Below are 13,071 nucleotides of genomic sequence, written 5' to 3'. Positions count from 1 at the left end.
TTATTTATTAATTATTTTTAAAATTATTTTATTTATTAATTAATTAAAATGAATAATTAATCAATTTAATTAAATAAAGAAAAATTCCAGATAGATTTAGATCCTTAATGAGCAAGTCAGAGGTGAAGGGGGTGAGGAAAAACCTCCCTGAGACAACATAAGGGAATTCATCCTCTTCTAGGCAACAAGACGCAACCCCATATTGCGATAACAATCAAAATATAATTCAACATACAACCTTACATAGCAGGTAGCAGATGTGTTTAATTTCCCCATTTACAGCACCAATTACACACCTGTAAACATCCCCGGACTAATTGAGTCGACGCTGCCAGAGTGTCCCAGTAATTGAGTTTGCTGATTGACTGCGAGGGAAAAAATAGGGAAAAAAAATGCAATTCCAAGATTATTGCCCTGCTGACATGAGCAAATATTAACTTTCTGAGATATTTTCAAACCCAGATCTCACCTGTGTTGTCTCAGTGTCTTGTTTGTGTTTTTTGTAACATTGTACCATCTGCAATTTCTGTACAGAATATATAATTTTTTTATATTTCCGGTTTTCTTTTTCATTTATTTACTCATTTGAGGCACATTTTAATATTCCCTGATGACCAATTTTGTTTCACCACCACTGTACCATTCCCTTTAACAACAGAATAAGAAGTCTGATGGGCGTGGCCAGTCTTCAACATCCCACACTGATACCAGTTCATGCACATAAATACACTATCAGTCAAAGGTTTGGACACATCTTCTAATTCCATGGTCTTTCCTGATGTTTATTTCTTTCTACATTGTAAAACAATGCTGAAGGCGGCCAAAATCCACAATAATGTCCTTTGAACAGTTGATATTGAGATATGTCTGCTACTGATGCTCTGTAAAGCCTTCATAACGGCTCTAATCTGAGGTGCTGTTAATTGGTGATTTCTGAGGCTGGTAACTCTAAATGAACTTCTCCTCTGCAGCAGAGGTCAGTTTTGGTCTTGCTTTACTGGGATGGTCTTCATGTGAGCCAGTTTCATCATGGTGCTTGATGGGTTTTGCAAATGCACTTGACAATACTGTTCTTGCAAGAACTATTCCAGAACACCTGACCTTCGTGTCTTAAAATAACAACTGACTGGTGTTTGTTGTCATTACATATGGGTTACTTAAGTCCATGTGTGTTATTTCATAGTTTTGAAATCTCCAGTATTGTTCTAGAATGTAGAAAATGAAAGGTAGGCAAAGAACAAACAGCATCAGATAGGGAAAAAAACACACACACACAGAACAGGCCCAGATATCTACATATTGTTTTCTATTTTAGCAAGATTAGTTAGTTAGCATTATACAGCTAGGTTGTGTTCTTGGTGGGCTGTAGAACAACTAATATTAGCCATTAGCTAACATTATCCAGCTAGCTATGTAGGGCTCACAGAGTGTGGAGGTACACTGCAGAATGGGATATCAAGAGCTAGATGATCTGAACAAAGCATACGCAGTCGCCAGGGCAGCTAACATTAGCTAGCTTGCTAAACACAGTTAAGAGAGATTGCTCTTAATGGGGAACCAAGAACCAGCTGGTTGTGCTGGTCCTTACAGATCATACTGCCATTAGCTCTATGCAACCTGAATATTTCTAACGCTTCAAATCCTCAATCATTACATCCTGTTGCAGTGCTACAATTTTTAAACAGGGAACAAAACCGGATACAATTTAAAAACTAATTTAAAAAGATATTAAAAGAAATCATATATTCAGAGAGGTCAACCATACAATAGCAATTCTAATACATCTTTCATTTTTCTCACTATATTACCATTATAATAATAATAATAATAATAATAATAATAACAATAATAAACCACTGAGTATGTATTAGATAAAAGATGAAATAAAAAGCGAACAATATAAGCACAATTATAAATTCATTCAACCTTCATTGAAGCATGCAGCTTCTCTACATGTCTTTGGAGAAAAGAAAACATGGTCTATTATTAAAGCCAAGACCATGGCTTTGCTCTGCTGGAGAACATCACAGCGTAGCCAATTACTTAGCAACACTTTCATTATTTCGTCCTTATGTAAAGTGCTTTAATCATTTCCAGAGTTATCTAAGTTCCTACACAAAAACAACCAGGCAGTAATCAGTCTCTTTATTGAACTTGTTCCACAAACTGTCATACGAGGAGCAGCTAGGTTCAGAATCAGAGGACCTGCCAAAAGTGTTACATAGACTCCTGTTGTGTATTGTACAGCAAAAGTTCTTTGCACACTGCAACAGCTCGGAACCTTTCAGCCAGAGGCGTTGTGTAGCACTCAGGTGTTGTTGTAAGGCTACTCTGACACTTGTACTAAAAAAGACAGTTTTTTCCATTCCTTTAGCTACACTTCACAGTTTTCTGTGAACTTGCTCCTCTCACCCATGTCAACATTTTGTTTTATTATGAAAAAAAGACATCCACGGGAGGAACTAAACCCCATCTTCTCGGTTCTCAAACAGAAAGTCCTCAGGAAACACACAATCTCTTTATTTGCTTATTCCACCTGTCCATTGTCCTGTGGATGGTAGCCTGATATGAAACTTACCAAGAATCCCAGCTTTTTCTTGAAGCTAGCCCAGACTCTGGAGATCAGTCACAATGTCATCAGGGATTCCAAAGTAGCAAAACAAATAAGTAAAGAAAGGTCAGGCATTTTGAATGATGTGTGCATACCAAGCAAATGGACAAAGCATAGGGATTTCTGTCTATTAAGACTATAATCACAGTATTGCCACCAGACATAGCAAAGTAACTGAGATGTAAAGGCACGAGTTGTAGGTAAAGGCACGGGTGTGGTTGCCTGTGCACAAGCAGTATCTGTGGATGAATCTGATAATAAATCTGTTGCCACCAGGACATTTAACAGGTGATATGTTCTCAGCGTGCCAGAATGCCCTGTGGTCTGGTGGGCATGCAGAGGGGACCTGAACTAGTCTGCATGTTGTCTCAATACAGTTCACACAATGCAGGAGGAGGACAGTATTGGTTCATCAGTATCAGGTATCAACAGGAGTCTCAGCCTGGGTGCTCTTGAAGCAAGGTTTGTAAGAGAGCATTAAATTAAATTGGGAAAAGAACAGTGTCCAATGGGTGAGAGATCAAATGCTTGGCAGCCTCTAGGGCAATTTTCATAGCCAGCAATTCTTAGTTTCTTATATTATATTTTACTTCTTCTGGGGAAAAGTTTCCCGAGTTCCCAGTGTTCTGAGTTTCCATTGTGATCACCTCTTCTTTCCGGACCTGCCTGATCTATCCAGATGCTCTACCCCTGGTAGGACTTTCGTCATATGGTGGTGCTCACTGCTGCTGGGAATGGATCTGCGTGGACATAAACTGAATTGAATTCTTAGAGTAGAACACCAATGGGTGGAGCTTTGCTTTCTCTCCAAACCCATGAGAGTATACTGCTCCTTAACCAGTCTCTGAGGCATCAACTCCTACAATGAAGGGCTTGGGTGGATCTGGATGTTTCAGGAAGGGAGCAGTGGTGAATGTAGTATTGAGTTTCTTGAAGGCCTTGTCTGCTGCTGTGTTCCATGCCAAATATTTGAGTCCATTCTTCAATTGGTATGTTAGAGGAGTGAAGTTGAAACTAAAAGCTGATGATGAAACTTCAGATGAAGTTTCCAAATGCTAGGAATCTTTGAATCTCTTTGACCATTGTGAAAGTGTTGAATGCTTTCACCGTTCCCAAAGGAGATGGTGGAGGGACTAGCAGGAGCAGATATCTGTATTTGACTTTGACATGTTTGAGCCCACAATGATTGATATGTGGTGGGAGAGCTGCATTAGTGCTTATAGCAACGGAAAAAACAATTCATGATTTCCTTGTAATTCCATGATATCTGAGGTTGAATAGTTGAAAGTGCATCAAGGGGAATCAGCTGTGGTGATGGTGGGGTGCTTGACAGTAACCGTAATGAGGAATAAAACATGTTCATGACAGAAGGCACTGACTTGGAGCAAAGGGGTTTGGTCCATAACATGAAAGTTCCATTTTGTGTCAATCTCCATTTTGTGTCAATGGCACAAATCTTACGGGGATGCTACAGGGGTTGTGTGGGTATGTTGAACTTCATGACTGTATCATGATCCATGCAATATCTTGCTATTCCAGAGGACAGGTCTGAGTGTTTAATCTATATATTTAGTAAGAATTATTGGTGAGACAAAATGGATTTAGCTCAGAGGGTGCATGAGGAGGCGGAGATCCTCTCTGCGAGACTGGGTTGGACCAAGGTCATTTCACGGACAGGACGCTGTACCTCAAACGGATTGTCATGACAGCAGTAGTATCACAGAATTTCCCTTCTCCATTTTTCAGGTCTACCCTAGCTCCATGGGGTTTTCGATTTCCAGTGTGGAACTCACCATCCCTTTAAGCACTTGGCAGTTGCAGATGAGATGGTCCATATAAATGGCTCGATCAATCAGGGGATCGAGAGGCAGTTTGTCATTATGGCATAGCAGTTCAGTGAGCACTTCTTGATTGAGGTCTTGGTAGAAAGCGGCTTTAAGTGCAGGCTCATTCCATCTTCTTCCTGCAGCAAGATTGCAGAACTCCACAGCATATTCAGCCACATTTCTCCTCCGTTGTTCAACCGTCAGAGTTGCTCGTTTCCTAGCCTTTGTGGATGAGATCAAAAACTTGTGGGTATATTTTCAACAAAGTGGTCATATGATCAAATCATTTCCTTTGATACTTGACTGCAGTAGCCCACTTCAAGGCTTTTCCTGTGAGAAAGCTGATTAACTAAGCAATCTTCTGTTGACCGGAGACATGCACTCAGACACTGTTGCAGAAAGCCTTGCACTGAGAAGTTTCTCCTGCATACATGTCAGGACAATAGATTAAATGAGCCAGGGTTTACAGCCAGGGTTCTGTGGGAGATGAAGGCACTGAAGGTAGCACTGGTGAGAATGTTTAATTTGGTGTCTAGCTGAAACAGATGTTGTTGGTGTTCTTCCAGCAAGAGATCAAGTTATCAGCAAACAGTAATTCAAGGACAACATGCAAAAACTAGGAAACAAGATGCGAATAAAAACAGAAACACAGATTTGAAAGACTTTGTGTAGTGTAGACTGAGCATTAAATCGCATTGAGGCAGTGTTGAGAGTCAACATAGATTTGTTTATGAGAAGAGACTGTGTGGAATACTCTGTCCTGATGTTGTTTCCTCCAGCCTCTGTTTAACAAATACATTTCCCCCAGGACTACACTATGTTGTCGGTGGCTAATTTTTCTCTGAGCTGTGTTCCACATACTTCCTCCTCTCCACACTGTTGGTTCTGGAGCATAATGCAGCACATTATGCTAACACAGACTAAATCCTTTAAATTAGCCATTCTTTAACTAGAAAGCTCTAAAATGTAAACAGAGGATCACCAACCATTCAGTTCCACCTCCTTTCCAGTGTTTTGGTTTCCAATACCCACAGAAACAATATGAAATATTTTGAACTGTCACTTCTGGGAGGCAACAATCCCCATCTTGTCTGTTCTGGTTGTTTCAGTTTTGTAACTAATTTGCATTGCTGTGGAATTTTCTTCTTCCGTTAACAATGCAATGCCTTTCCAAACAACCTTTAGCATTTCTAACGACTCAAACAACCACCCATATATTAGAAGAGAAAGATGGACTCCTCTGGTCCTACTCTAAAACTAGAGTTGTGAGGTGTTTGATTAGGTTTACCCTAACCCGCAGCGTTAAGATATACAGAGAGCACACTGGTCATGCATTTGTTCATGGAGAACCTGTGACATCAAAAGCGATCAATAACTTCGAAAGCTCTGGGTAGCAAACATTGGTAACTCCATGATGGCACATGGAAGTGTACAATGGTGGAAGTGCAATATGAAGCTTTACCTTGAAGAGTCCATGTCTGTGGCTGCGTTGTCCGAGCCAAATCCCACTTTCTGCAGACAAATTCATCTCAGAAGAGTTTATCTCTCTCTCGTATATCCTGCCAATCAAACACACACACACACACACACACACGGTTAAAATAACCTCCCTTCCTGCAGCTTATGTGGTAAATGAGAAAAAAAAACACCACTTTTCCCTGTTTACTGCTGATGCAACTGTCAACCATCAGTCTCTTCAGTGGAACTTTTGATCTGCATGAGTGGCAGATTTTCGTTTTCGTACAAACTGAGAAACACACACACACACACACACACACACACACCTGATGTGACAGGAATAGTGATCAAATAAGTGTAAATAAATCCAAGCAAAGGATGAATGTGTTTACGTATCAGTTTTTTTCCCTCGCTCCTTCCCTCAGATGAAATAGAATTCAGAACTGAAAAAGTTCTCTCTCTCTCTCTTTCTGGACTAGACGAGGGGTGGGGGGGTGGTATTAATACCTTGTTCATGCTGACTGACTGCAAAAAAATCACCAAGACATGGAGCACAAAGCAGAAATCAATGTTTCACCTGCCAGCTCTCAGCCTTACAGCTCACTGAGTTCTTCTATAAATCCTCCACCAAAACCAGACAGCAGAAACACACTCTCCTACAGGCAACGCCCACCTTTCTAAAGGAGAAACATATACTTCTCTCAAGGAGAAACACTCTTCTTCTCGCTGGATTAGGAAGTTAAAACTGGGGCATGGAAGGAATGATAATGGACAGATTTGTGGGAAAAAATGAAACCATACACTTTGTTTTTTCAGGACACAGGAATCAGATTAGGTTTGGTCAGGTCATTAACAGCATGAGAAACATGAGCTAGATAAAAACACACCTCTGTTCCAGACATACACAAGACAGACAGACTGACAGACAGTAAACATGCTATTCTATTACATAACAGAATGTCCACAAACCTTTCTCCAGGACAACCTCCATGTCTGTCATGTGGATATAGTTTCTAAAGGACCTGGCTGTTATAGCCACTGTTATATACCTATTTCACCCTTTTAGACTGCCTTTTAGACCATCATCTGGATCCTGCATGCAACAGTGTCCTGAGGAGCCAACACTCCTTAGAGGGCCACTGGAATGGGAACGTTGCATAATGATCCCTAGGTAGCAGCAGCACAGAGGATGAGGATGACCAAGTGGCATGTCATGATAGGGCCAAAGAATCTGGACAACCTGTAGGCTGATCTATTCATTAGGTAGTTCCCAGTGTCATTCCTTCATGACAGATAACCAGACTGCCGGAATCCTCTCTAAATAACAATGGGGCAAGTACTGTAAGGTCAATCGATTGGTTAACAAACCTAGGTGAAATGGCCTTGTATAGAAACCCTGAGGTGACTCCTGAGACCTCCAGCCACCAAAGCATGTTATACCAAGGAATGCAGTTCTTCCAGTCATTTTCCCTAAGGTGATCACAACCAAGAAGGAAGTCTTCCGAGATACCCACTTCAGTTTGGCATCCTGCATGGGCTCATGATGAGAGGAGGAGATCCTACAGAGGGTTCTAGGTGGAGGCTGGTGGAAGAAGGTGTCTTGGTCCAATCATATGAGCAGTGATAAGTGAATTACCCCCTAACCATCCATGGTGATGTGATGCTTTACAATGGACATGTACCCCTTAAGGTAGACAGGGGCTTCTTCTTGTCTAGCAGTCTCTACAGGAAGGTTAGTGATCTAGGAGCCATAAATAGGATCTGATTAACAAATCATCTGAAATCAAACACGCTCTATGGTCTCTGGGGTCTCTTGAGTTGAGAAGGGTCTCCAGGACTGCTAGGTTGCAGTGCTCAACCCGTCACCTGCTCAATCCAAGAGAAGATAATATCTGAAGATGCAAAATCTCAGAAAATGTTAAAGATGGCTGGACAGAACAACAGAGGTATTTCCTGCAAATCTGGACACTTCACAACTGTCTAAGCATCAAGTAAAGTTCGCTGCCTTTTATCAACAAAGAGAGTGAAAGAGAAAATCAAAGAATAGTTCTGTAGTGCATTTAACATATTCGGTCCAAGCCAAGATGAGCGGCATTTTTAAAAGCATCAAGGGTCAAAGCACAACTATAGTTTGAACCTTGACCAGTAACCGAAAAGGCAATCACAACATCAAAAAGAGCAGAAGAAATTCACCCGAGCGTGACAAAAGTGACAAAAGGATTTTCCCTACAATGTGTGCCTCATTATTATGCTCAAAACAGTGACACCTTTTAAAAGTGACTGAAACATATCCATTAGCATGCTAATGCAATTACGCTAGAGGCATCCACAGGTTTGATGAACTGCGAGTGCAGCCATTAGGAGCTCAATTCAGTTACAGACAATAAACACGGCATATTAATACAATGAATACACAAGAACACTAAAAAAGGGGGAAAAAAATCTATAAAGTACATAAAAGTCTTCTTACTCTAAATAATAAAAAAAAGGAATGATTTTTACTTTTCATACGTCTTCAGTTTAGTGCATGTGTTTTATTTGTACAATGGCACTTACGTGTGTGTTTATTACTGCAGGATTTTTTGGAGTGCATGTATAGGCATGCGTGACGAATAGTGATGCTTTGCAGTAATCCAGGAAAGGGCAGACAAATGCGGATTCTGGACAAGTGGGTCAACACCGGGACAACAGACTAGAATGAAGCGTGAACGCTCCTCCTGCCATTATGTCTAGGTTCTAACTTTATTCTGAAGCCAGCTATGTAGCCCTGCTCACAACACACCACAACGCTGACCCAGAGTAACCCTAACAAGCCAAATAAGTCAGACTATAGATATTTAGAGGGCAGTGTTACAGGAAGTACAAGGTAATCAACTCAGAGGGTTTCAATGAAAGAATATGAAAAATACAAAGATGTGAGAAGTTCACAAGACAAATCATTTTAGACATCAGATAAGACACATGAACATCTTCAGGGAGGCTTATAAATCGGTTCTAGTCACACAAAACTATTTAAACACTTCTCCCATATGCTAAACAAATGTTATTTCCTTCTACTCGGTTGTGTTCATGTTCAGCATCGAATATCTTTGTCATGTCCCCCTCCACAGTGGTGAAGCTCATACTAAAGTAGACACTAGAATTTGTAGTGTTTAGAAATATTCCTGTTTTTCCCTAGCCTACTAGGGCCAATATATGCACAGAAAAGTTTTTTTTTTCCAAACAAATGTAAAAGAAAATGGTGCTATCAAACCCATTTCTGCTCTCTGAGATGCTCCAAGTGCTTGTTGATCTAAAAAGCAGCTTAAATTTGATCTTCAACCAGTAAAATTCTGCGTAAGGTTATTCAACAGAGGGAAAAACACACGTCTAAAACACACTGAAAGCCTGAATGATTTTATATCAGACTCAAAGCCAGAAAAATCACTCGTTTCTTTATACTGTTTAGACCCATAAGTCCATTTCCACTGGAATGACAGTGTACTGGTATAAACGGTTAAACTAGCAGTGTGCAGTCTCACACTAGCAGTCTCAATGTGATGTGTTTAGTGTAGATGTGTGTTTTTTTTTCCTGATGTGATTTTCTCAACCCTGTTCACTTTTATTGCTTTATACAGCAACTTTCTTTCCTGAAATTCCTCACCGCAGACTACTTACTGTACAGTACTTTGGTCAGATAGCGCTAATGAAGTGTCCGAATCTTTTGTCCTTTGCTAGCAAAAATCGCTGGAGCTCAGACGAGATAGATAGATAGGGAAAGAAAAAAATGAAATTCTGAGCATAAATTCTTATTCCTTTTCTTTCTTCATTCCGCTTTTCTCATGTAGTGCATTTGTTCTCTATAAGATGCAGTCTGCCCTCAATGTGTTTGCACTGTGATTGACAGGAGAGCGAGATTAAGCTCCGCCCACTCAGCCTGTCAATCTGGATGGTCAGTCTTGTTGTCTTGGATCGAATTCTCTTTCCCCCATCAGTGTTGCAGTGTTTCTTTTGTACCCTGCATTTCTTTTGGACAAAGTGTTCACATGTTGATGTTATGCTATATATTTTGATAACACTTTAGGATATATTCAGAGCGGTTCAGCTCGGTTGACCTTATTTTTTTTTGGACTCTTTCATCCTGTCAGCTAACAGCAACAGAGCTTCACCTTTTGGAAATGACGGCTAGACAGAATTTACCACCACTAAATGCCCCAGACCTGCCTGCCAACGCTGGGAAGACATAATTACACATAATAGTTTTAACAGATTTAAAAGACTTTCTGAATGCACTGTACACCCAAGGCATCTATTTAACTGGTTTTCACTACATTTTGAAAGGAATCATCATCCACTTATCTGAAAAGAAAAGGTAAAAACAAACATGTTAGCTCATGCTGAAACCTTCAGCAAAATGATTTCAACTTTTTAAAGAGATTTCAATTTTTAAAAGAGGTCTCTCTCTCTCTCTCTCTCTCTCCCTCTCTAACCCCCTCTTTCTCTCTCTCTCTCTCTCCCTATCTAACCCCCTCTTTCTCTCTTTCTCTCTCTCCCTCTCTAACCCCCTCTTTCTCTCTCTCTCTCTCTCTCTCTCCCTCTCTAACACCCTCTTTCTCTCTCTCCCTCTCTAACCCCCTCTTTCTGTCTCTTTCTCTCCCCCTCTCTCTCTCCAACTCTCTAACCCCCCCTTTCTCTCCCCCTCTCTCTCTGTCTCTTTCTCTCTCTCTCCCCCTCTCTCTCACCCCCCCACCCCCCCCCCCTTTACTCCCTCTCTCTCTCTCTCTCACACACACACACACACACACCGTGTGGTTTGAGAGACTGCCTTCATAAAGACCGTCAGTTCTTTAAATTTTTTCTTCATTTCTGCACAAAGTCAAAGTGCAACCAGACAGAACGTCCATCAAAAAAGATTTCCTGCTTCCTCCAGGACTAATTCTCCCTCATCTTGTCACACTTCTCCTTCGCTTCCTCACATTAGCGTGTTCAGTGTGTGTCGGTATTTAGTGCTCTCTTTAGTTTTTACAGCACCATAATTGCACCGTCAGACTTCTCTTCTCCTCGGTGATGAGCGATTTAAACAGACAGAAAAGCGAGTCTGCTGTCGTGTCTCGGGGTCGAATCGTTGGAATAAAGACAAAAGAGACATGAGCGTTGTGCTTCACACTTAGCACAGGACATCGTTTTAACGTTTTATTTATTTCCACTCTGTTTCTCTCAGCTCTAAAGTTGGAAGGTGTATTGGACATGTGATGTTTTAGAAACAGGTGATTTGAGAAACTACAGAAAACAAGTTCATTCCTGTTATCACTTACGTTACAGCTGCGACAAACACTCATTCATCACACACACACAAACACACACACACACACACACACACAGCGTAACCAAAGCTTCTTCCAAAAATGTTAAATAAATGCCTCAGAACAAAAAAAACAATCATTGATTGTGTAAACAACAATAAATCCGTTTGTTATTAGTCTTGTCCTGAATCTGCTGTACAAGTCCCTGTGTACTCGCTTCGCTGTTACTATAGAAACCAAAACATATTAGCACGAGTGCAATGACATTAAGGTTTATGCTACTTGTTTATGGTGTTATAGAAAAATAACTGAAAACATTGAAACTGACTACAACAAAGAAATCCCAATAACAAAACTTTAAAAAAGGGGACAAGTGTAAGGGGCAGGTGTAAGAAACAGGTGTAAGGGGCAGGATTAAGGGGCAGGTGTAAGGGACAGGGGTAAGAGGAAGGTGTAAGCTGCAGTTGTAAGGGTCAGGTGTAAGGGGCTGTGGTAAGAGGTAGTTGTAAGGAGCAGGTGTAAGAGGCAGGTGTAAGGGGCAGTTGTAAGTGGCAGGTGTTAGGAGCAGGTATAAGGGGCAGTTGTAAGGGCAGACCTATGCCTTAAATCAAACACACAAGCAGCTGAAACCGTCACGTGGTGCAACAGCAAATTGTGCATTTTGACGTGAAACAAAACGCAGTGTGTTTACTCTAAGCAGCGTTTTATTCTTTTTTATCCTGGATTTCTAGCAATTCCGGTGAGAACGTGTGTGTGTTTTTGTTCTTTTCACCTCATCACTCAACAGCAGACACACGGAGCAATCTGTGTAATAGCACTACTAATAACAGCTCTGGATTCAATTTGTAACTGCTGGCCCTGTGGAACTGGGGTCATATATCAAAGATTGCTTTCTAAGACGTCATCCACTGAGAAAATACAGACTTCAATTAAAAGAAGAAGGAGATGCAGGCTTGGGAAATGATGAGCAGTAGACAAAAAAACATCTCCAATACCGGATAATTGGGGCATGTTTCATGCTCTTCTAAAATAATGTTAGATATCATCAAATTATCCTTCAGTTTATTAGTTGTGGAAAATCTGAGAGTTTTCCCTCCTTATCATAGTTTCAATCTAACTACACCATCTATGCAGCATTTATTCTAAAGAAAGACACCACAAGTGCACTTTCAGCAGTTTTATTTGTCATCTTTGGCTTTGCAGACTTCTTGACAACATCTACGCAAGGAATCAACCAGTTTGTGGAATAAAGGATTCCTGCGAGTTTCCACCGATACAACTTTCCATTCCTTCACACTACAGCATGGACGAGCTGCTGATTTCTTTCCCACCGCATCCCAGAGATGTCCTCAAGGCTTTTGGTCAAGTATCTGGGAGGGCCATTCAAAGACTTGGGAAAAGTCCTGAGTGCTTGGCCCCCGTGAGTCGCTACTCTTCTCCTTTTCCCAAGGAGGTCAGTGTGCTCGGGATTGTTAACCTGCTGGAAAATCTACTTCTGTCCCTTTAATAAATGAAGACTAGCTTAACAACACCGGTGAAAGAAAAACAAGCCCTGGAATTTGACATTTCCATCTCCACAGCTGCCCTTCCCCAGCTACAGACATGACTGCTACCCCACTTCACATCTCAGATCATCACTTGGTATCCTTCACTATCATTCTCCCTGTCCTACCCAAACGTAACTCCCAGCATCCCTCTCTCATCCGCCGGAACCTTCACTCTATCTCTCCTTCCTCTGTAGCTTCCTGCACTCTTTCATCTCTTCCTGACTATGACTCCTTTTCCTCCTTACCCCTAGACTCAGCTACAGACACTATTCTCTCCTCTCTCTCATCAACCATGGACCTTCTCTGCCCTTTATCCACTAAATGCAGGAAGACTTCTTGTCCTGCTC

The 13,071-nt window shown here is 41.1% G+C and overlaps 1 protein-coding gene across 2 annotated transcripts in view; it reads right to left on the bottom strand.

Moving 5' to 3' along the window:
- LOC131360075 (protein kinase C-binding protein NELL1-like) overlaps positions 1-13,071 on the bottom strand; it is a 226,175-nt gene that overhangs the window by 133,195 nt on the left and 79,909 nt on the right. For both annotated transcript variants that reach the window (XM_058400149.1, XM_058400150.1), the window contains exon 5: positions 5,900-5,996. In XM_058400149.1, coding sequence (XP_058256132.1) covers positions 5,900-5,996 — 97 coding nt within the window. The remainder of the gene's footprint in view (positions 1-5,899; positions 5,997-13,071) is intronic.

The sequence above is a fragment of the Hemibagrus wyckioides genome, linkage group LG10, assembly GCF_019097595.1.
Source record: "Hemibagrus wyckioides isolate EC202008001 linkage group LG10, SWU_Hwy_1.0, whole genome shotgun sequence".
NCBI lineage: Eukaryota > Metazoa > Chordata > Actinopteri > Siluriformes > Bagridae > Hemibagrus > Hemibagrus wyckioides.
This window is presented reverse-complemented; position numbering and strand designations above follow the sequence as displayed.